Here is a 23,133-nt window from a genome sequence, read left to right as displayed (position 1 = left end):
GGTAGTGAATGTCAAAGTTGCAGAAGATCATGCCCAGCGTTGTGTGTGGGGATGCAAGAGCGAGTCACCCACATATTGGGAGCGTAAAGAGCAGGGGAAAGCGATTCAGGAGGGGATTCAAGGGATCAGCCAAAGCTTTTCTGGCAGCTACTTCCTCAGTCAAATCATTATTTTTTCTTAATCCTTTGTAAAAATCTGGTGATTTGGGAACAAAATTTTACAGTTCAGTCCCGCTTTAGAAAGTGAAATCCAATTACTGGATAATGGGACTTTGACCTCCCAGGGGTGGAGACACTTTGGAAGATGTGGGTTTATATGGGGGTTTCATCTCATTCCATTATTGGATTAAAACCTACCCCACCCTTAATCCTGCACCAGGAACTGTGTAAGAAGGAGCTACACCAGTCTGAAAAGCAACTGGAGCTTAAAACCCCTGGCACTACTCAGAGACCCCCCAACAAACAGCACCACAGGAGGATTGGTATTTTGGAGGGGTTGGTAGAAGGTAAAAGCTCTTTTTCAAACCCAAGTTCTACTTGTGAGAACTAAGACTCTTCTTTGTGAGTTTTTTTCATGCTCTAGGGACAGAAAAATTATTTTGAAGAGAGAAACCAAACAGAGGAGAAAGGGGAGAGCACATGAAGCTGCCAGTGGGAGCTTGATGCCCTGGACTGCAACTCCCTGCCATTGCCCCCCCCATCACCCCATTTTTAATTACAAGCAGCCAAACTGTAAAGACCTTAATGGACGTCTTAATTATTGCATTAAAGTTTGAAATGGAAAATTCCTCATTACCTGCCATGCAGTAGGTCAGGGCTGCAATAAACGGTGATATTTTGCTTGTTACAGGGCTGGGTGCCCTTTGAGAGCTGCTGTCTTTGGGGCATGTCCCGGCCCTGGGGAGCTGCCAGGTGGATCTTAGATCAGGTCTCTGCTGTGAGAGCATCTGCTTGTGTTTTCCAGGCAAAATTATCCGCGAGGAGTGCTCTTTGCTATCCCTTTTCTCCTCCAAATAGTGCCGCTTTCCTCCTGCGTCTCGCTTTCCATCTGCTTGAACGTGTTTATTGATTTAGTGTTATGCAAACTGCAATAAACCAGGATCCTTCTAACGCTCTCCAGCCAGCTATGGAATATATATCCCAAACTATTTAAATACAAACCAACCCCCAGCAGCAATGCAAGGTACATGTCACTGATCAGCCTTTGAGACCCTTTTGCACTGTGCCTGTCCCTGCTTGCTCAGGGCAGGCTGCAAAGCTGAGATCCAGCCTGGGACGGTGACAATTTAAGGAATGTGGCAGGAAAAAAAAAAAAAAAAAAAAAAAAAGATTAAGAAAGGAAAGGAAAAAAGAAAGGAAAAAAAAAAAAAAAAAAAAAAAAAAAAAAAAAAAGAGAGAGAGAGAGAGAGAGAGAGAAAATATTAAAGAAAAAAAGATAAAAATACCAGACCCTTCTTTTCTCTCAGGCTCTGCACAGTTGGAGCAGACCAGGGCAGGCTTCAAGGTGGGTCTGTGTCTTCTCGGAGCTGAAAAGCTTTAAATCAACTAAGTGACCCAAAAGGTCAAAAAAGCTCAAGTGTGCCTGTCAGAGGTTGTTGTTATCTCTGTAAGGGGAGCAAAAAGACAGGGAAATTGAAGATAACTTGCACTCTGCTAAATTAGCTTCAGCATCATTTTCATGACACCAAGTTTCACGTTGGCTTTTTTTCTGAAGACATTGATGAGAAAATTAGAGGAGTCTACAATACTTAAGAGACATTCTCTCGATTACATGACCCTGCAGATGAGGTGTTAAAATTCATGTAAGGGCTCTTTCTCCTTTTCAAACTTGTCCAAAACTTTTCCTCAGTATAACTGTGCAATTGCCGTGTGAGGGGTGAAAGTGAACGCTGTGACAGCAAATCCTGGGGCTCCCAAAGGCAGCTCCAGCCACGAGAGCCACCAGCGAGGGCTGCTCATGGGCAGGGCTGGGCTCTGCCAGCTGTGCCAGCCAAATCAGCTGTGCCAGCTGTGCCAGCCAAATCAGCTGTGCCAGCTGTGCCAGCCAAATCAGCTGTGCCAGCTGTGCCAAGGCTGGGCTCAGCACTCTCACCGGCCGGGAGCTGCCACATCCCAGATCTCACAGCTCCCTCTGTTGGCATCTGCTCGAACCTATCAGCCAGGATATAGAAAAAAGGTGGAAATGTATATTTATATATATATATATATATATATTTTTAGCACGATCACCATGTGGAAGGTGATCCGCCTGCGGGGTGCGTCCCAGCCAAGAATCACTGTTTGTGTCATTACTCTTAACAAGTGATATTGGATCATGTCTGCTGATGCTTTACTGTCCCCTCCTGAAGCTGAAGGCAGCTTTTCATTCATTTTTCCCATATCAGAGGGAAGATGGAGCTGGATGAACCCCGAGTCTGATGTACACGTGAGGATGCTGTGAAAACCTGCCAGCCCGGATACCCTCCCTGCACCGCCTCCCCCGGGGGTTAATCACATCAAATTCACTCCTCTGTCCCTCACTGATCACACAAATTAACACCTCTGCAGTCAAAGGAAAAATCAGCTTGAAATGATTTGCTGCCTTTATTTTTTTTTTAGGTCCTTCCACAGCAAAAGCTCGCAGACCACAAGCTTTGGCTCAAACAAATAAGAGCACAGATATGCAAAACGGTTCCAATCCTTCACCGAAGGCGTATGATGAAAATGAAACATAAGCCTCAAGTGTAGGTCAAACATTTAACTTATTAGCCAGTTACAGAGACAGGTAACTTGGACAGCTCACTGGAAACGTAGCTGGACTCACACAGAAGGCACAGCCAAACACTTCCCTTTGAAGATCCATTTCAATTTCCCAGCTGGCGGATCCCAGGGGTGGCCTGATTCAAACTCCAGTGATTTAAACTCATCAACTCCTCCACAAGAAATGGTGCAACCAGCAAAGAGAACCAGAATCGACTCCTTGTGCCCCTGACCTGCAGCACTGAATGGCCAGGGAAGATATTCCAAAACCCCACAAAAGCCATGGAGGTTATTTTTCTGTCACTGTAGAAAAGGCCATGCAAGCAATCTGCTCAGACTGGACAAAGGACAAGCTGACAGAGATGTCTGCACAGCCTCGGGCCTCTTTGGCAAGCCTGGCTGTGTTTGTGTTTGTGTTTGCTGCCACTGGGTGTTCTTCTCAATTTACCCAGTGATTTAAGAGTTCCCAGCAGCATTCCTGGCTCTGCAGCACCCCAGCACAAAGTGGTACCTACGGCAGCAAACAGCCTTTGAGAGAAAAAACGGGCACAGAAGGAGTAAAACAAAATACTTTCTTACGCCTCTGTCCCCAGTCAGGCCACGTTGATGGTTTATTCTCTTGGGAAGACATCAGGCAGTTGCATCCTAATCTCTGACTCTGCCCAGCAAGTGGCTCAGCTCAGCTCAGGGATGCCCATCAGTGTCTCTGCAACTAAAAGGCTGTCAGCATCTTCACTACAAACCAGGCTATTCCAACTTTACATGGCTCCAACAGGTCTTCCAAGGAGAAATTTGGCCAAAACAAAAGGTGAGGAAGAGGATAATAGGATTTTTATTTTTTTTCCACCTGAACCTATAGCATTTCTGCACTGCAGGGTCCTGGGGAAACCTGCTCCTCAGCCTGAGTCTTCTGGTAAGCACTAGAGAGACCCAAGAGATCCTTTCAGGCTGCAATCAAGGGATTGGAGGAGAAGCAATAAATTGCTTTAATATGAAATTCACCTTTCAAATTGACCCTACAGAACCAAACACTGGAGGCTGGTAGATCCTCCCCTTCGTGTTGGATTTGGTGGGACTACCACTCAGAACAAGCAGACAGAATCAGGCCTCAAGTACATAAAATAGAGGATTTGGCACTTAAATTTTAAAATATTTATAAATAACTTTAAGACATTCAGGCTCAGAGGTGTCTACAGCCAAGTATTTCCCTCTGACTCAGGGAACCACATCTCTAAGGATGCCCAATGCAAAAATTTGATTTATGCTTAACACAGAAACAACACCTGCCCATGCCAAGCTCTTTGGAAAGCCTCCCTCAGCCCTTTGAGAGCACGTGGAGGACACATTTAATCATGCAGAAAGCATTTGGGAGTTGTAGATCCACAGCACAGAGTGCGACTGGCTCTTCCCATACATTCACAGCATTTGACAAAACAGCTCCAAAGGGAATGGTTTCCTCAGCTGCTGCTGCACTGCAAGGTCAGCCCAGCTAAGCCTGACCCCAGGGGACAGCTCAGCTCTGCTCTCATGGTGGAGCTGCTCCACCTGGGCTGGGCTGAAGCCACCAGGGAGAGAAGGGACACGCTGGGCAAGCAAAGCCAGGCTTGGTTTGGAGCCCTCCCCCAGCTCAGTGAGAGCAGTACTGACACAGCCCCGTGGCCCTGGGCACACATCCAGCCACACATCCCCTGAAGAGAAGCCTGGATTTCACCTCACAAGCCCAGAAAGCTGGCTGGGAGCTGCTGCAGGACGAAGGCACGCGCGGGGGTTAAGGGCAGAGGTACTCGTTGGGATGTTCCTGTCACAGCTCACAGGACACCCGGGGCAAAGCAGCCAGGGGGTCCCAGGACAGCAGAGCACAGGAGCCACGCTGCCACGTGGAGAACAGCTCCCCTCAAGAGGCCATGGGACCACAGCAGCCTTGGGAGACACGCCAGGTCAGCTGCTTTGGCCACAAGGATGTTTGTCCACGAGACACAGATGGGATAAACTGGTCCCACAGACCATATCTCACTGGAGATGTTGAGCTGGATGGCTCTTGCAAGCCACCAGCTACAGCCCTGAGCGAAAAAAATGAACCCTAAATTTCTTTTCTCCCATGGGTTTCATCCAGACCCATTATGTACTCGGTTTCAGCATTTTTTTTTCCTGTTAAAACACCTAAAAAAAAAAAAAAAAAAAAAGCAAAATGTTCTTTGGCACTTGTGCAAGGATGGCCCATAGATGTGACACTCTCCTGTCCTTCAGCTGCTTCTTGGGCTCATCTCTAAAGATCCACGTACACAGAGTCTGTGTCCACCCTCTGGGCCTCTCCAAACAGGAGGAATGTGCAGAGCCCAATGCTGTTCACAGCAGCCACCAGGTTGAAAACAGAGATCCAGGAGCCAGTGGTCTCGATGAGGTACCCAGCCAGGTACACACAGACGACACCTGCAGAGAAGAGAGAAGAGAAACACGTGCAGAGGCTCTGGGCTGGACCCTGCCCTCCACGGGGAGAGGGCTCCCCAGGAAAGGGTGAGCTGCAGGGCAGTACTTTACCTAGGAGGGCTCCACCTGTATTTGCAACCCCTGGAAAGAAAAGGTGTGAGAAGAAGTTGTGAAAACCCAGAGACATGAGAGGTTTCCTCACAGCTCCCACTGACCCCCGGGTTGCATGCTGGGTAAAATGCTTTTCTGATCATGGAATCACTGAGTGGTTTGAGCAGGGATGGACCTTAAAGCTCATCTCATCCCATCCTCCTGCCACGGGCTGGGACACCTTCCACTAGCTCTGCTCCAAGCCCCGTCCAACCCGGCCTTGGACATTTCCAGGGCAGCCACAGCTTCTCTGAACTGCTGACAGAGACCACTGACAGAGCCCCAGCCCATCCCTGGGTGCAGCAGAGCACCTCACAGATACAAAAAAGGCACCTTGGAGGTGTCACCTGCCCCCAGCACTGGCAGGTTTATCACAGAAGGAACAGGGCAGACACTGCCCAGAGCGGCTCCTGCTCAAACCCTGATGTTGGTGACCATGTCCCCACAAGAGATGCCACTTCTCCAGCACAGAAACCCCACAGGATCCTTACCAAACAGCAAGCCAGCACAGGAGGGGGCCAGGTCCTGCACGTTCACTGAAATGCCACTGGAGAGAAACAGAGGGGGGAAAATAAATGATTTTTGAAGAGAACATAACTGCTTTTCCTTCATTTGCACAGTTTGCTTTGTCAAACATAAGGAAAGGTCCTGGACCAGAAATGGCACTGGCAGAAGGGAGATGCTGAGAGTAAAGCAGGTGAGTATCAGAAGGAAAACAACTCAAAGTGTTCAGAGGGGCCACGATGCAATTCCCCTCCTGCTCCATCTCTCTCCAAGCCTTCCATGCTAGAGGTTTGCTGCATTACTTCCAGCCCACAGGACCCTAACCTCCAGCAGCCTCACAGGGTCCCAAACACAGTGCTCAGGCAAGTGCCAGATCTTGTTCTCACAGTCAGGACAGAGGCAGCCTCCTCTGAGACCCCAAAGTGCCCAACGTGCAGGGGAGCTGAGGGCACTGTCCCCATGTCCTTACCTGTGGTTAAAGGTCTGCAGTCCAACAGAGGCTGAGGCAAACACGATTGCTTTGCAGAAACTGGAGGTCTGGCCCAGGCACAAAGCAAAAATGCTTGAGAGGCCAGAGCCAATGACCTGGGAAAAAAAGGAAAATTAAACACTACAGCACGTTTTCTCTAAGGAAGAAAGCAACTCCTGCCATGAACAAACTGTTCTCTTTTCCAATGGCAGGAGTTTGTGTGCATCCTGTGCTCCTCTTTCCTTCCCCCCGATGTCCTTCTGTGTCAGGGGTCAGTCCAGAGGGATGTGATGCTGCAGATCAAAGCACACACTGTGTTCTCAGCCAGCATTTCTATTTCTGTTCACCCTTGTACTGCCACTTCCTCAGTACCTACGGGGTCATTTGGAAAGACCGGGGACAGGTTGTGAAAGAAAACCCCTCCAGAGCACTCACTGTGCTCCATGCTGCCATTAATCCCGGCTCTGCTCCTCAGCCAGGGCTCTCCTCTGGATTTCCTTTCACTCATCCTGATCACCAGTTAATGTGCAAAGCCAGAAAATCTTTCCTGTTTCCGTCTATAACCCCCAACCCAGCTCCATACAAGGTCTATTCTGCCACATAATCAGGGTTTAACTGGTAACTCAGGAATCTCTCCCACTGCTTCAGCTCTCTTACCTGCATGAACTTACGAATGGTGATGGTTCTGTACCCTGGAGAAGAAAGGGACACTTGGAGTTAGCACAGCTCACCTTGCTGTCCAGCCAGGAAACTACAACATCTACAAAGAGATTTCAGATGCCCAGATTTCATCTCCAGGTGAGTATTACCAGTGAGGTCAAAGGGAGCCCCAGATACGTGGGCAGGACTTGGACACTGGAGAATTTATTCTGCTTTTATTCACATTGGCTATTTGCTGGGTCTTTTCCATACCAACAAGTCCACCTCCTCCCACCCAGGTCCTCTTCCCACATCTCACAAGAGCTGAGGAAAAGCCATAAAGAGCTCTCACCTTGACTAATTAAATGATCAGACAGAAACCCACTGAACAAGCTCGTCGGAATTGCAACCAGCCAGGGGACTACATTAAACACCCAACCCTGAAAAGAAGTGAAAACCAAGAGAGATTTGTTGTCAGAGCTGAGTTTGTTCGCAAAACTGTTTTGACAGTCTGTGGTACCTGTAGAAAGGGGAAATAAATGAAGCACTCAGGACTTGTTGCAGCACCTCTACCCCCTTTGCAGAGCCAGGTCCCAGCTGCACCATGCCCCACTCCAGCTCTGTCAGGGTGCAGGAGCATCACAGGGCTGTAGCATTTGCAGATTTGGTGTCTTTCCTTTTTCCCCAGCAATGCTGCATGCAGGGGAGAGGCAGAAACCTCTAGGAAAGAGGGATTAAATGTGGCAAAATTTACTGCTCAGCAAGACGATGTAGCAGGGAGCCACAGAGCCCTGGGAAGCTCAGTCTGGATTTCCTGTGGGTCTCCAGCAAAGCTGCTGGCAAAATTTCCAGCAGCTTCCAGCTCATTAGCAGAGTTACTGTGTGAGGCTGAGGGAGCAGAGCTGGATTTTCTAATGGCAGGATTAGGTAACATTATGGGTAGCAACATCCTTCGGCCTATTTTCAATTAAGTGAGCTGCAGCTGTAATCACAGATGATTAGTGGTCAGCTGGATTACAGCTGCTCAGGGGCACTTTGGTGCCCAGATCCCACAGCAGCTGAAATCAGCGTGGGCTGGGCTGGATTTCACCTCAGCTGGTTGTACCCACCCATCCATCCATCCATCCATGCATCCATCCCCCCAGCATCTCCCCTTTGCTCAGAGCCCACCACCCTGTGGAAGCATCTCCCCTTCCTGTCTGGGATGCGTGGGAGGGCTGAGTAATCTTGTCTTTCAATAATCCTGTTAAAGCTGCTCCTGGAAATCACACCAGGGTGCAATCTGCATCTTCCTGTGACTTCGAAATTTGGGTCCTGCTCGTTTTTGACAAGGTTAGCCCATGGGCTTTGTGGGGCAGTGCTTCTGCTGTCTGTTAACAGCAGCTGGGGCTGCTCAGCACGGCAACCCCAACCTTGTCCCATCCCACAGCCATCACCCTGAGCCAAAGCCTCCATCACCTTCACTCAGGAGGCCACAGGCAGCTGCACAGATCACCTGCAGCAAGGGATTTCAGCCAGGGGGTGACACGGGCTCCCCACATCAGGGATTATCGTCCATCCTTTCAAATCAAGCAGCCTCAGCCTCTGTTTTAAACTGCACGAAGCGATTATCAGCTGCAGGAGCACTCCACAGAGCATCTTACATAAGGGCACCATGATATAATGCTTAACAGATGGTAAATTACTGCCGCACAAGCACATTACTCGAGGTGCACAGATCTTGTCACAACAATATGTTTGCTGGTTTAACACATGATTTTAATATAAATATCAAGTATGCCATAAAGAGCTTTACATGTGTAATATGAAAAGGCATTTGTAAGCAGCTCTGGAAATTGTAAAAAACCTAACAGAGCTGTTGTGGAGAAGACTGTTGGAGTTTCTGAGAACAAGATGAAAATATCAGCTCTTGGCCCAGATGAGTACTGCCTGGCTTTCTGAAAAATGGGAGTATCATTTGTGCTGAGGAGAGGGAGGCTTTTGCAGTATTTTTGAAGTACATGTTATTAATGGTAATTGTCATTTCCATAGGCAGGCCTGAGCTGAACAATGTCAGTCCTGTTAAAAACCCTGTAAAAAGACTAGGAGTGAATGCTGGTTATTTGCAACAGCATAATGTCACGAGCTTTGTGCCAGCTGAAAATTATCTTTTCCTCAGAAGAAAAGCAGTCTGAAACCCAATACCAACTTGCTCTTCCCTGCACCCTTCAGCATCCCTAAACAAGCAACTAGAAACCAGGCTCAGCAACCTGGAGAGAACTCCTAAAGCATGTGCAGGGATGAAACCTCCCACCTCCTCCTGCCTCCCAGCCTGCTCTCAGCAAACCCCTCTCCATCATCCTCCTCCCTCTCCAGCCCCTTTTGGCAGGTGCCCAGCACGGCCACCTCTGAACAGCAATGCCTCGGCTCGGAGCCAGCCCACCTTCGACTCGGGGAAAGTTTCCTTGAAGAAAGTTGGCAGCCAGGAGAGGAGAGTGAAGAACGTGCTGGCCGTGGAGAGCTGAGCGATGATGACAGCCCTGAAAATACACAGCTGAGAGGAAACAATCAGCAGTGACAGGTCATGCTGCGAGGGAAACGGGCACTCACTCGAGAGTTCAGTTCCTAAGCAATCCCTGAGATTTTCAGGCATGGATTACTGCTCCTTTTGGCTTCCTGAGCTTTCTCTCACAGATAACCACTCCTTTCAGCTTTCTCCTCGCAGCTGGTTCCTTGGCTGCCCCACCGCACAGCCTCGGGGCCAGGCGAGGTTAATTGAAGTGCGAATTATGCCACTGCATTTCCCTTCCAGCCCTGCAAGAGCACTCCTGCTCCGGGAGGTGTCCTTTAGGGTTTTCTAGGGATTTGTTATCAGCTCCGTTGTTATGAGGCAGGAATGGGTTTGCTGCCCTGCAGCCCCATCCTCCTCCTCCTCCCCTCCTTAAAACAGCCCTTGGGAACACGCTTGGATGAGCTTCAGTCCCCACTGCAGCATCCCGAAGGAAAAATGGCCATTAGGAGGATGCTTCCAGCGATGAGAACACAGCCCGTGCCACCCAGTGCCCCTGAGCAGCGCTGCTTAGGAGCCCATCACACCCCGCATTCCCACCAGGACCCGTGGAAAACATCACTCCAGAGGAGCACAGGGCTCCTCCAGGGGGGAACAGCCCAGCAAGGAGAAAGATTTGCCAGCAGCATTCGAGCCTCTGGACAGAACAGAAACCACCCTTGCCTCTTTCAAGCTTACCTTTTCAGTTCTCTGTTTATGCAGGAGGAATTAGAGAACTGGTTCTGCTTCTCAAATATATAAATAATTGGAAAAAAAACCCCACAGAGGCAGAAGAAATTAGCCCAGAGAGCAGAAAACGGAGGATGCTCCCAGCCTGGGATGCATGCAGCTGCCTACCAGATCGGTGCCTTCCTAAACAGCTGCTTCCAGGGAACTTTGGTCTGCTTGGGTATGGAGAGGCCTCTCGTTAAATAGTCTAGGGGGATGGTGAGTTCTGCAGGGAAGAAAACATCCAAAGGGAAGCTGTGGTCAGTAATTACCTGTGCAGCTGGAGGCAGCCCTGGGACACTGCTGTACAACCACTTTTAATCTCCTTCTAACCCTGGGGTTTTGGCTCTACCAGCATCGAACGCTCATGAAAACACCTTGTTACACTGACCTAAATTTTTCCACACACCCCCCCACCCAGCCAGCTTCACTCATGTGTTATATCTCTTTTATAATTAAACAGAATTCCCTTGGCAGGAACAGAGTTTGGATTCTGTGCAGCACCAGGCACAGACCCAGCTCCCAGTAAGCTGGGCTCCTACACACCACACTCACCCTAATAATGCTGTAGCCAGGTGTAATGGTTTGTCCATATGTGGAATTACTCATAGGCAGTTATTTGGGAAGAGATATTGTGGATTAACTGGTTTTTAAAAGCTCTACGTGTAGATGCTCTTAGTTTGGAGTAAGTATCTTGCCCTGCTTTAGCTTAATCCACTTTGAAGATCATGCTCTGTTTTGTGTTTTCACTGGTGCTTAAAGAGTACTGAGGAGCCAGATCAGGCTCTCAGCAGTGACATAATCCAGCATGGCACTTGAAATAGGAAATCAGCATTGCAAGAGCTCAAATCCTCGTTTTTGGGCTGGGGATCTTGGGTGAGACACAGCCTCTGCGTAAAGGCAGGCATGATCCTGGGAACACACAGGATTTGCAGAAAATCATGGAGAGGAATCACTCAGTTCCCAGATCCTCGGGAGCACTGCCAGCCCCAGGGATGCAGCTGGACTCACCTTTTTCACCCAGGAGGTATTTGCAGGTGCAATAAACCCAGAGCAAAGTGAGCAAACCAGAGAAGTAGAAAACACTTTCCCAGCCGTACCAATCCAGGAGGAGAGATCCTGCACCACCGATCAGCAGCGTTCTGCAAGGGAAACCACTCAGATTTACTGGCCTGGCTGAGAGCTCACACTGAGCACACTGATGGGAGGCTCTCCCTGGGGTCAGTGCTGCTGTCACTGAAGCACAGAATCCTAAAATTATTTGGGTTGGAAGGGACCTTAAAGCTCATCTTCTTCCATTCCCTTCCATGGGCAGGGACAAATTCCACTCTCCCAGGTTGCTCCAAGCCCCGTCCAACCCGGCCTTGGACACTTCCAGGGATGGGGCAGCCACAGCTACCCTGGTAACCTGTGCCAGGGCCTCTCCACCCTCACAGGGGAGAACTTCTCAGTCACTTCATGTGTGGGTGCTGCCCCCAGTCCCACCATGGCTCTGCAGCCTGTCCTGTTCTGTGAGGAGCATCTCGGGCAGATCCTCACTGGCAGGAGAAATCCCAGAGGGATCTCACCCTTCCCTGCCCCACGCTGCAAAAGGGTCATTGTGGAAAGAAAAGGAGGTTGCTGGTGTGCAGTATCACAGAGAATGTGTAAAGCAGCAAAAGAAATGAGAACACTGGAGAACTCGGTGACTCAACACAGTGATATTTCTATTTGGCTTTTAAGCAACCTCTCCATGTAGAAAGGAAATTGTGATGGAGATCAGCAGCGATGGAAAAGTTCTACTCTTCCCATCTCTCAGAGAGGACAGGTGACCAGTGTCAGGCTGACCCGTGCTCTTCCTACTGAATTGGGCTGTTTCCCATAGTAATTAAATATTGCAAACAGTCTTCAAAGTCCGGTTTGAAAAGAAAGAGAAAACAATACATAAATCCTTGGCAGGCAGGACAGCAACTGCCTGAGGCTTCCTCAGCTGCAGCAGGAGCCCTTGAGGACCCATGAATCCACATGTACTTTGGGCTGTGAGTTTTGCCTCCAACTATTTAATGGCATTTTGATGTCCAGAGGCTGTCACTCACTGCTCAGAGGCCTTTGAACTCACCCAAACTGTGATCCCGTCCCCACCGTGCTGTAGGTGAAGGCTCTCTCGCTCTCCCGGACCCTCTGGGACAGCAGGCTGGCCAGGGATGGGAAGTACACCCCTGAGAGAAACAGGAGCAACACAGGGGGCAGTAAGGCAGGACAGAAGCAAATTTAAAACATCCAGAGAGAGCTAAACACTGAGACAAAGCAGCACAGCCTTTGGTGAATTGGAAACAGGGATATAAAATAAACTGAGCGCATCCATCGCCATCAGAGGTTTGTTTGTGCCTTCTCCGTAATCCCGTTTCATCCTCACCACTGCTACTGTAAACCCATCAGTGCCAACGCACCTCCCAGTGCTGCAGCTTGGCAAGGGGGAAGGAAGATCATCCCAAATTATCCAAAAGTTTCGGCAAGGGCCAATTTTCTCCGAGTGTTTTGGAGGAGTTTTAAAATGTGGAAAAACCAAACACCACCAGTGATGATTTCCACAGCCAGCAGCCCCTGCCTGGCAGAGAGATTTCCACAGGGGATTGACTTGTCAGGGACTTTCTCTAGAAATGCCACTGGTTTTTCCCATGGAACTTCTGGATGTGGAGGCAGTTTTGAGGCAGAGAATTGCTCAGACACCCACAGGAAGGGTTCATGCGCTGCAAGCCATGGGACTTGCACCTCAATGTGCCACACATGAGCCTCTGTACAAGGGAGCCCCTGAAGAGACAGACACATGGACACACTCAGGACAGGGGTCTCACCTTGCAGCAGCCCCATGAGGAACCTGGAGGAGGTCATAAAAACCAGATGGGCCGAAGTGATGTGGGTGAGCAGCGGGGTGAGGACTGTGAGGAACCCCCAGGCTGATGCTGAAAGGAGGAGGACTTTCTCACCTCCTATTCTGGAAGACAGAAGACACTTTATCAAAGATAGGAGGGCAAAAGGGCAAAGTCCTCCAGCCCAGACTCAAGTGCCCTTCCCAGTCTAGCCTGTTTTGAAGAGCAACCTTTCAGTCAAACCTGTTCTTCTCTTGGCCCTTGGGGAGTAGCTCTGACCTTTTCCCTTCCCACTTTCTGCCAGCACTGTCCATCCATCTCCAGCACTCACTGATCCCAGAGATCTCACAGCACTCAAATCTCCGATGGTGCTGGAGGGGAAGCCCAGCTGCTGCCACCATTCTGCTTCTCTTAACCAGTGATGGTGTTTTCCATTTGCTCTTTTACATCATCAGCTCTGCCTTTTACCATTCGGGTTTCTCCGGGTGTTTTCTTGCAAACTCTTAAGGACCCTAATTAAACAGCACAGTGCACTGCATGGATAATGCATCCCTCCCAGGCATGTGCTCCTCACAAAGGATTTCACAGAAAAGCTCTCTCACTAAGAACAGATTGGCTGGGGAAAGGGACTCAAGCAGGTAATGGTTCAGATCCTCCCTTACAGCCAGCTGGGGAAATGGTTTGGTTTTTAATTCATGTGACACAATGGAGACAGTTTTTTCTAAACACGATGGGAACTGTGTGTGGGGACTTGCTTGAGAAAAGACTGCAAGAGAATCTAGGGCAGAAAACTGGAAGTGCCGAACTGAAAACGAAGATCACCCGAGCAGATCAAATCAAAAAAGCTGTATTCACAGAATCCTCGAATGTCTCCCAGGGATGAGACAAGCACAGCTTCTACCCGGACAGCCTAAACTACCCACACCCCTTCTCAGGCAGAGCTTCTCCCCACGGACACACTTTGACACCCCATCGCCGTGAAACTTGGCACTGCCGCTGCTCAGACTGGAACTGAGGGGGCCAAAGCCCAGCTCAGAGTCACTAAAACAAGAAAACGTGAGAGAATAAATCCCAGTACTGATCGCTGACGTGTCCTCCGACGATCTGCGTCAAGCAGTAGCCCCAGAAGAAGCTGCTGAGCACGACGCCGAACTGCTTCTTGTCCCAGTCGAAGTAGGAGCTGAGCGCCACGGCGCAGATGGGCACGGTGACACGGGCACAGTACAGCAGGCACGTCCCCAGCAGCAGCATCGCCGTCCACACACGGGACTCGGGCCTGCAGGGATGGAGAGGAAGGTGGGGAAAGGGCAGGGGGTGCCGGGCACGGCGGCTCCGTGCGCAGCCAGGATTTAGGGGTCGGGGTGGCTTTGCGAGCCGAGCGCATCCCGAGAAAATCAAGGTCAGCACAGCTCCCCCGGGGCATGGCGGCTCTGACACAGAGCGGATCCCAGCTGCTGGCTTTTAGGAACGATGCCAGCTTCATCCCAAACACTATTTATAGACCCCAGCGGCCAATGTCTGTCCAAGGTGGAGCGGGCAGCTTGGACATCCCGGCTGTAGGTGGAGGGAAAGGCAGGCAGGAACCTGGTTTGTTTGCTTTTCTCCACCCCCCCCCCCCCAAAAAAGAAGCCATTCTTTAAAAGATAAGGATAACAAAGGAAAGGTCAGGGCATGAGGTTGGAAGCACCTGCATGAGACACACCTCGTGGTAGCAGACCTCAGTTATTTGGCATTTCTACCCACTCCTCAGGGGAGGTAATCTGTGTGTTACCCATCCTAAAAAGGAGGGATATGCAGGAATTCTTTAGAAAGATAAGACTTGATGGGCCTGAAGAGCTCAGAGAGAGAAGCAAAATAATTAAGCCCGGACAGATAAGGAATTTTAGATAATAAGAGCCAAACTATGTTAACAGAATATATATTTCTGCTGTGTGACTTTTCAGCCACAAGAAAAGGGTTCCTACAGGCTGGAATTAAGTGAGAAGAAAGTCAGTGATGGCTTCTGGAGCAAACAAACACATTTTGCTGCAAATATCAGGCTCAGATGCAGGCAAATCCCTCTGCCACCCCTCAGCCAAGCCACTTTGGGTTCCCTCCTTTGCCAGTGAATTAGAGAGTTGAAAGCTGAGTAAGAACACCCACTATTGGTACTATTTGTATTTGATTGTTTCTATGCCCAGAGGCCAGAGCACAAAGCACTGAGCTAACAGACTCTCTCTGCTCCAGAGGAATTCACCGTACCAGGGCAGTAACCTCCGGGCTTTCCACCCTGCTAAACACACCCACTCTCCATGTGGGGAACAACCCGGGTCACCTTTTACATCAAACAGAGCTGACTTCTCTGTACTGGAATTATGACAAATGCGGGTTAATCCCACACAGCACGAACCCATTTATAAAGGCGCAGATGGGCCGTCACAGGCGGGAGGTGAAGGAACAATGAGCAGCAGAGCTCTGCGGGCAGGTGAACCCGCTGGAGGTGGATTTATTGCTGTTTCCTGACAAGGCAGATAAGCAGCTCAGTGCTAACCTCTGGCAGGAGGAACTGGGAGTGTTTCAGCCGGTGTTTAGAAGGTTGGAACCGCTGTTCCTGTGCACGCACACACGAGTGCACAGAGTAAGACAGAAACTGGCAAAGCTCACTTTGCTGGAGGAATGAGTAACCAGGGGTTGACCTGCCTCAGTCGTTTCAGCCAGCTGGGAAACACTCTCAGAGCCCCTCATGGGCATACCCTGAGAGGAAGTTGCCTTCAATCATATCACCTTTTGCTGCAAAACCAAAGGTGGGCTGGTTTTTAATCACCAGCCCCAGCCAGTTCCAGGAACAGCGGCTCCACTGACTCCAGCTTGCTACGGAAGAGCCCAGGGAAACCAAAGGCACTGCAGGTGTGGGTCAGAGAAACCCAGCAGGATAACATGGGCAGGAGGTTTTGGGTATAAATCCCCCACCAAAGGCAGAGGGCGGATGGGGATAACCAGCCATGGAAAGCCCTCCAGAGAGCCCTCAGGGATGGGATGCCTCCAGGTACAACTCCTGCCTGCCCTGCCCAAATGGGCTGTTGCCAGTCCAGGTCCATAATCTCTGTTATCTCCAACAGCACAGCACTGATAAGTTTGAGCTGTTGAACCTGCAGCAATCGAGGTGACAGAGTAAAGCACAGCAGCCAGTGATGTGTGGAAGTATTTTCTACTATTTGGCCACCAAGATAGTTTCCTAAATTGTATTTTTCCCCTGCAGCAAAGGGAGACCTTTATGAGTTTTCATTGGAGTGGGGCTGAGCTCAGTCTCTCCAGTCATTCTGGTGCGTTCAGAATAACCTGCAGTTATCCTGATAAGCACAGCAGCGTTTTAATACCAGATCAACAGTCCTTCCTTTATCCTGAGCCCTGTATGGCTCTGCAAGGTGTAAGAGGGAGAGAAAAAGACCTGAGCATCTCAAGGAGTCTTTACTCCGTTTCTCTCTCAAGAAGCCTCTTCTCCAGCTGATGTTCTGACAAAACTCCAGGGATATATTTCTTCTCTTGACTTCTATTCCAAAGCACTAAATAAATCTCTGTGTGTACAGCACACTCAATGTTCTCTTTGACTACTACTCCATTCTACATTCTCTTCCTTTATGTTTAATTACATCAGTAGGGATTATGCTCACAACAAGGGCAGAATATAACGACAGCCTCAGACTACCACTTCCTCCACAAGCAGCACATCCAGCTAGGAAAATCCACCCAAAGAGTATGAGTGTCAAATGTAATCAGTAGCTGCTCACACCCACCTAGAAGCATGGCAGGAATGATTTCCCTGCAAGGACAATGACGTTCTTGCATCACAGGAAAGAGCTTTGTAAATGCATTTTCTCCTAATTATAGTTATCACAGAGGCTGCAGATGACTCAACGTTCTGCTCGGTGCAAAACAACAACAGCAGAGGTTACATGGGAGGAACCTGGACTAGCACAAAGACATGAATTAAAACCTTCCTTTCAAAACCAAGGAATAGTGACAAATCAAACAGAAGTGTTCGTGGGTGACATCAGCCATCTGAGAAGTGAAACTTCCCCAGTGTTAACAGATTAAATCTAATCAATCCCCTAATGAAGGAAGGAGACAGAATGTGCTGCAGATAACCAGCCTAAGTCAGAGCACAGGAAATCACAGGCGCTGCTGTCGCTGGTGCCACCACGCCTGATTCACCCACCAGACCAAGCATAGCTGGGCCAGTCCTGGCTGTGTGTGACAGACTCTCCTGTGAGAGGGGCCAGCCCTCCACACCACCGGCAGGGAATCACTGGAGCTTGTCTGGAGCCCCCTAACTGATGTCATTTGGTGCTGTGTGATGGCAGTGGCTCCTCAGTGCCCAGCCTGTGCCCTCCTGACCTGCAATCCCCTTCTCCCCACAAGAGACAGGCACTGCAGGTGTGTCCCCTCTTCGGTGAGCAAAGCAGCCATGCAGCTAGAAACACTTCCTATTTCACAAACCTCCAACCACCACCCAGACTATCATTAGCCCAAAGCCCTTATGACTCTTCCTGGGTGGCTTTTTGAGCAGCCCTGTCTGATGTCCCCTGGTTCTCCTCCTCCAAATGCAGCCTTGGGCGCTGGGTGGAAATGGCTTTGCTTGGAAGCATCCACTGATTTCCCTGAGACCCAGCTGCCACCAACCAAACGGATCCCACACTCGGGGCACAGTGGTTAGGGTGGATTTTCAAGGATGCCTGAGATCCCCAAAGGGGCAAAAGCAAGCTGAGCTGTCTGGCAGTGGAAGCAGAGCCAGCAGCACAGGGTATCTTTATTTGCAGCGTGTTTTCCTGCTGGAGGAATTTCTCCAGTAGATGCCACAGAGCAAATATTTACTCAGCTTTTATTTCTCTTGACTCGCCTCCCTCCTTTCCCCCGGTCTGCAGGGCTTTGGCAGACACTGCAGGTCACTGTTGAGATGGACTCTCTGGAGTCAGGCTGTCACTTACATCCCAGCTCAGCCCCCTCCAAGGCACGAGCCTGCACCGCCAGGTATTTTCAGGTGGTAAGAGAGCTGTGTTAGACAGCAAGACTACAATCTGCCTGTCCCAGCAACAGCTCTTGGCCAGCAGCCATCTGCAATGTCTGTGGGTGTTTTCTGTAACTGGAAGAAGAACTGGGAGCTGCAGCTCCTGATCTGCACAGGATGGGCACAGGGACCATCAGCAGAGCACAACGCCCACCTCCCAGGGAGGACAGCTCTACCTCAGTTCCCCTCTCTAAAATGAGATTAGAAACATTTCTGTGGGAGATGGGCGGAGAGCACGTCTGTGCAGTCACCCCCAGTGCCCCCAGCCCTCCTGCTCGCCCCAGCCACCAGCAGTGGACAACCCCCAGACCCTGCCAGAGCCCCAGGGCAGGAAGGGGATGAGCCCACGGTGGTGCCCAGCTCCCAGCCACGCCACCAGCTCCAAACACAGGACAGCCAGCAGCCCAAGCATGAGGCCACCTCCAGGGGAATGTCCCCAGCACGGGCAGCTGGTGGCTGCGGTCCCCCTGTGCTCGGTCACCTGTCAATCATGGTGCGCCAGCACTTCCCTCCTCATCACCCATTCCCAGGCCCATGGCATCATCTCCCTTCAAAAACACTCTTTTCCAGCTTTAATTTACAGTACCCTCCACCACAAGCAGGACTGACTGACGTGGCACCAACACAGCAGCCGTGCACACACTCCTGTGCCAGGAGATAATGCCCAGGCTGTTATTTTTAACCCTGTTTGACAGACCTTCCACTCTTTGTTTTTCTCAACAATTCCTCCTTCAAAATCTAACATGTTTGTCAAGAGAGAGGCTTGCAGTAGTTTCCCCCTGCTCCTCAAGCAGATTTTGTCATGCTGTAGACCAGCTCCAAGCTAATGATTTGTCACTGTCAAAAGTAGCTTTGGGGTTTAGAGGAGAGTTGTTGGATTTTTTTTTTTTTTTTTTTTTTTTTTTTTTTTTTTTTTTTTTTTCCCCAATCCAGCTAGCAGCCAACAAGAGCAGCACAGAGGACACAGGGCTTTTTTTCCTGGGAAAGCTGCTGGCTTCCTGTCCGCCTCCTGTGCTCAAGCTCCCTCCACAGAGCCACAGATGGCAACAAAGTGGTGTTCAGCAAACGAGCTCTGGGTTTATTCCCTCTCTTCATTTCTTGCTTTCGGCAAAAGCAAAGATGAAATTAGATTTCGGCAGCTCATATGAGCTGGAAGTAGTTGTTGAGCCCAGGTGGAGGTGGTGAGAAAACATAATAATAAAGCAGAGGCATGCTTTGCACACTGATTTGAGAGCATAAGTGGATCAGCCAGGAATGAAATGTGTGCCCTGCTTACGTTTTCCACGTGAAAAAAGTTCTCAGCGAGGTCACTATTAAACCCAGGGTGAGGAACTTGTAAAACAAAAATCCCAACCACCAAAAATACCCCAAGCTACTAAAGCTGCAACATCATGTTGACAGAAGATGAGGGCACAGAACTCAGAATAAACAACTGACTGTTGTCTCTGGGCAAAGATCAGGTGACTGGAGACCAGCCTGTGGTCGGGGTAGGATTCCTTTTATCTCTGGAGCTTAAAGAAACTGCTATAATCACCCCTTGTCTTCAGGTGTAGCCAGAGGCTGGGAGATGCAGGCTGGCTTCAGGAGTCATTTTCTTCCCAGGACACCGTGATTTTTTCATGCTGCATTTCTCTCCTGGAGGCACCATCCAAAATGTGAGCCCCACGTCCACTGCTGGATCTGCTGGCGGCTTTGTGTGCAACCTTCAGCAACTGATTTCTCTTTTCACTGCTTTGGTCTTCCCTCAGTTAAACCAGACATGCTTAAACACATCCACTGCCCGAGTGGTCCTGCTTTGGCATGTTAGGATCAACATTAAGAAATGATCTCTAACTGTCCAGATGTGCTACGTAAACACGTGGGCTTTTTCAAGCCCCAAACAATAATCCCCAAGTGCTGTTCTTGGAAGAGATGTGTGATAATGGAGCCATTGGAAACCTGCAGAAAAGCTTGGGAAAGGCAGGCAGGGGAAAAAGCAAGGCAAGAAGAGTGGAAGAGGAAGGAAAAGCCAGACGAAAAAAAAGGGAGGACAAAAGAAGAAGCAGCATGAACAAAGACAGAAAAATAAACCTGCCAAGATAACTGTTTACCTCTCCTCTTGCACTGACAGATCTTGGAAGGCTGCCTGGCATGTCTTTTGTTGGAGCATGAAAGGAGAACCCGTGTCACTTCCCCCACTTGATAACACCTTGCCTCCATGGCAATATCTCACTGCTTGGAAACTATGAAAGTTATTTATTTGCATATACTGTTCACAAATTGTCCACCAAATTCACTTCACCCATTGAGGCGTTTATACAACTTGACAAACCTGCTCGAATGATCTGGTGGCTCGTTCCCCCTTTCTGCTCTCCTTTAACCCACCCTCCACCTGCCCAGTTTACTTTAGGCCATAAAACCTCCATAAAACCTCCCCAGAGAAGGGCTGTGACCTTGTGTGTGTCTACACTAAACAATGGGGACACGATCTCAGCTTAGGGTTATCCTGCTGCTCCTTCCCATTAACAGGATCCTTTCAATTATTAGCAGCACTTAGCATGGTCAGAATCACTTAAAATGTCTGTCTCGCTCAACAGGCTGTCTTCACCCCTTTTGTTTTGGAACGTGTTATCTATGTTTTGCATTTTTCCAAGAGATTTGAGAAACACGAGGGCTTGCTCTGGTCAAATGTTTTTTGGTGGTTGTGGGTTTTTTTTGTTGTTGTTGTTTTGTTTTTTTCCTAGAGGAGAAACCTATGAGCTAAACTTTTGCCTCATGAAAATCTGGTGTGGGATCCACCACTCCCACTTCACAAAGACTTAGGGAAAAGTTAGCAAGGGGAGACAGAGAGAAGGAATTTTCCAAAGTGCTTTAGGGGGAAAGACTCTTCAAATGTTAAGCGCCTCTGTGCCAAAGGTCCTCTTTAAGGCCCACCTCGGTACTCTTAAAATGGATTTGATGAGACTTCCCAATCTCCGAGCGCAGGAAAAGACGGCAGTTCAGAGCCGGCTATCAGCCTGCTGCCACTGCAGAAGGCAGTGATGAGAAACACCAACTTATCCAGCAGCTGGAAGGGACGATCCCTCCCCCTGGCCTCGTGTCCCTGTGCGCTGGCACGGGTGCCACCTGTCCCGCTGCTCTCCTGCCAGGTGAGTTCACCGCAGAGGGACCTCAGGGCGAGGGGAAGAGGGGAGCTCCGGGGCTGGCCACCACGGGGGCAGCCAGACATCAGTCGCCTGAAACCGAGCCAAATTTCAAAAGCACAGGGAGCCCAAGGGCTCCCAGTTTGGAAAAGTCTCTGACCATGAATTGCAGCTGCCCCGCTGGCACTTTGGAATCATCATCTTCCCCCCCCCTGAGATGGGAGAAGGGGCTGATCCTGAGGTCTTGGTGTGTGATGACTTTCCCAGGGTGACTGGATGACTGCCCAGGTGTCCCAGTCTGCTCCAAACACTGGATCACCCTGCCTTTGCCTGTGCCCCTCCTGTTAAAAGCGGTCACTGGGGGTTTGACTGCATTTTAAGTATTTTAGTGACTTTACATCGAGAGGAGTTCATGCTGCCTAGCTGCTGCTCAGCTCCTATTGCAGACTTTACCTTAATGAATGTCTATCGCCAGTACAAACATCCCCACTGGAACACTTCGATAAGAACCTCATAGCGGTTTTGTGTTTAATTCACTGATCACAGGCCAGAAATAAGCTCAATAGTTGGGGGGTTTTCCCCATTTTTCACAGTAATTCCCTATCTTCCCCCGTCCTTCTCCCGTCTATGCTGGAGTCCGGAGGATTGAGACGGCGGGGACCGCCCGGGGCGGTGGGATCGCGTCCCTCCCGGAGGGCAGCTACAGGGACGGGGACAGGGACGGGGACAGGAGGGTCCCAGCCCGACGGGAATGCACCAAGCACCTCCGAAATCGCCTCTCCGGGAGCGGAGCGGGCCGCCCGATTCCTCCATCCCGGAGCCGCATCTTCCGCAGGAGCTGCGGGCGGCGGGGACCGAGGAGGCGGGGGGCGCCGGGGCGGGGAGGGCAGCGGCCGGGAGGATGCGGGGAGCCCCCGGAGAGCTCCGCAAGCGGCGGAGCGGCTTTCCCGGCAGCGGGTCCAGCCTTACCTGGACCAGTACGGCTCGGCGCCGCCGTCCCGCCTCATGCCGTCGCGGGGCCCGCCGCTCAGGGGCACATTCCTGCCGCCGCCCCCCCCGGCCATGCGGGCAGCGCCTTCCGCCTCTCCGGCTCACATCGCGGCGGCCGCCGGCTCCCTCCCCCGCCGGGCCGCGGCCACGTGTCAGCGCCTCCCGCCGCCCCCGCCCGCCGGGCCGGGAAGTCCCGCCCGGTGCCGGTGCCGCTCTGAGTCCCCGGGCAGCCTCGAAGCCGCGGAGCCGGAGGGGCAGGTGCCGGCCGCCCTCCGGTACCGGCGAACCGCGGGGTTCTGCTGGTTCTCTGCCCTCCGGTAATTACTGACACCCCCTCGGCCGGAGCAGGGTCTGTCCTGGGCAGGGATGGCTCCCTGCTCCCGCGGCTCGCACGGGTTTGCAGAAGAGCCTGTGCTTCTGCTGTTTGCGGGTTAGAAGCGGGTATGACATTCGCTTCCGAAGATAAAACGAATAGGGGTAAGCGCTGTTACAGGTTTGATTTATGGCTGTGGGACAGAGGCGCTGCCTTGTTGTATCTGAAAGAGATAATCAAACTCCTTCATGGAAATGAATAATTTAAATGATGGTTATCTCAGTCCGCAACAAAAGGAACTCGTGACTCACTTAAAGATCATGAACGAGCAGGCGGAGGAGCCTTGTTGAGGCACCGTTCAGGTGATGCCGTGGCCGAGCCTGGGAGCAGGAACGGCAAAACTTCAGGTGAGCAAAGGATGGAAGAGCTCCCGCACAACCTGAGCAAGGTCGTGCATGGCCCCTGGGAAAGGTACCAGAGCTGCTGGGCTGCACCAAAATGCTCAGATGCAGGGCAGACACCTCCTGTCTGCTATTCCTGCAGCCACAAACCTCTAAATCCTTGGTGGAATTAAGCCTTTAGCAAACTAATATTTAGGTAATTCAAACACCCTTCTCCCAACATGAATCCCT

At 50.5% G+C, this 23,133-nt stretch overlaps 1 protein-coding gene across 1 annotated transcript; it reads right to left on the bottom strand.

Annotated features, from left to right (window-relative positions):
- Window positions 1-2,558: 2,558 nt before the first annotated feature.
- SLC17A9 (solute carrier family 17 member 9) lies at window positions 2,559-22,300 on the bottom strand. The gene is made up of 13 exons (XM_040079795.2): window positions 22,168-22,300; window positions 14,111-14,308; window positions 13,018-13,157; window positions 12,282-12,381; window positions 11,195-11,325; window positions 10,313-10,409; window positions 9,350-9,446; window positions 7,280-7,367; window positions 6,946-6,980; window positions 6,289-6,404; window positions 5,807-5,862; window positions 5,277-5,306; window positions 2,559-5,168 (listed from the first exon to the last, which is right to left on the bottom strand). The coding sequence occupies exons 1-13, from the start codon at window positions 22,260-22,262 to the stop codon at window positions 5,005-5,007; spliced, it is 1,347 nt and encodes a 448-aa protein (XP_039935729.1). The 5' UTR covers window positions 22,263-22,300; the 3' UTR covers window positions 2,559-5,004.
- Between the last annotated feature and the right edge of the window lie 833 nt (window positions 22,301-23,133).

Source organism: Hirundo rustica, chromosome 16 (genome assembly GCF_015227805.2).
Source record: "Hirundo rustica isolate bHirRus1 chromosome 16, bHirRus1.pri.v3, whole genome shotgun sequence".
Lineage (NCBI taxonomy): Eukaryota > Metazoa > Chordata > Aves > Passeriformes > Hirundinidae > Hirundo > Hirundo rustica.
Note: the sequence above shows the minus strand (reverse complement) of the source record. Positions and strands in the feature narration are given on the sequence as shown.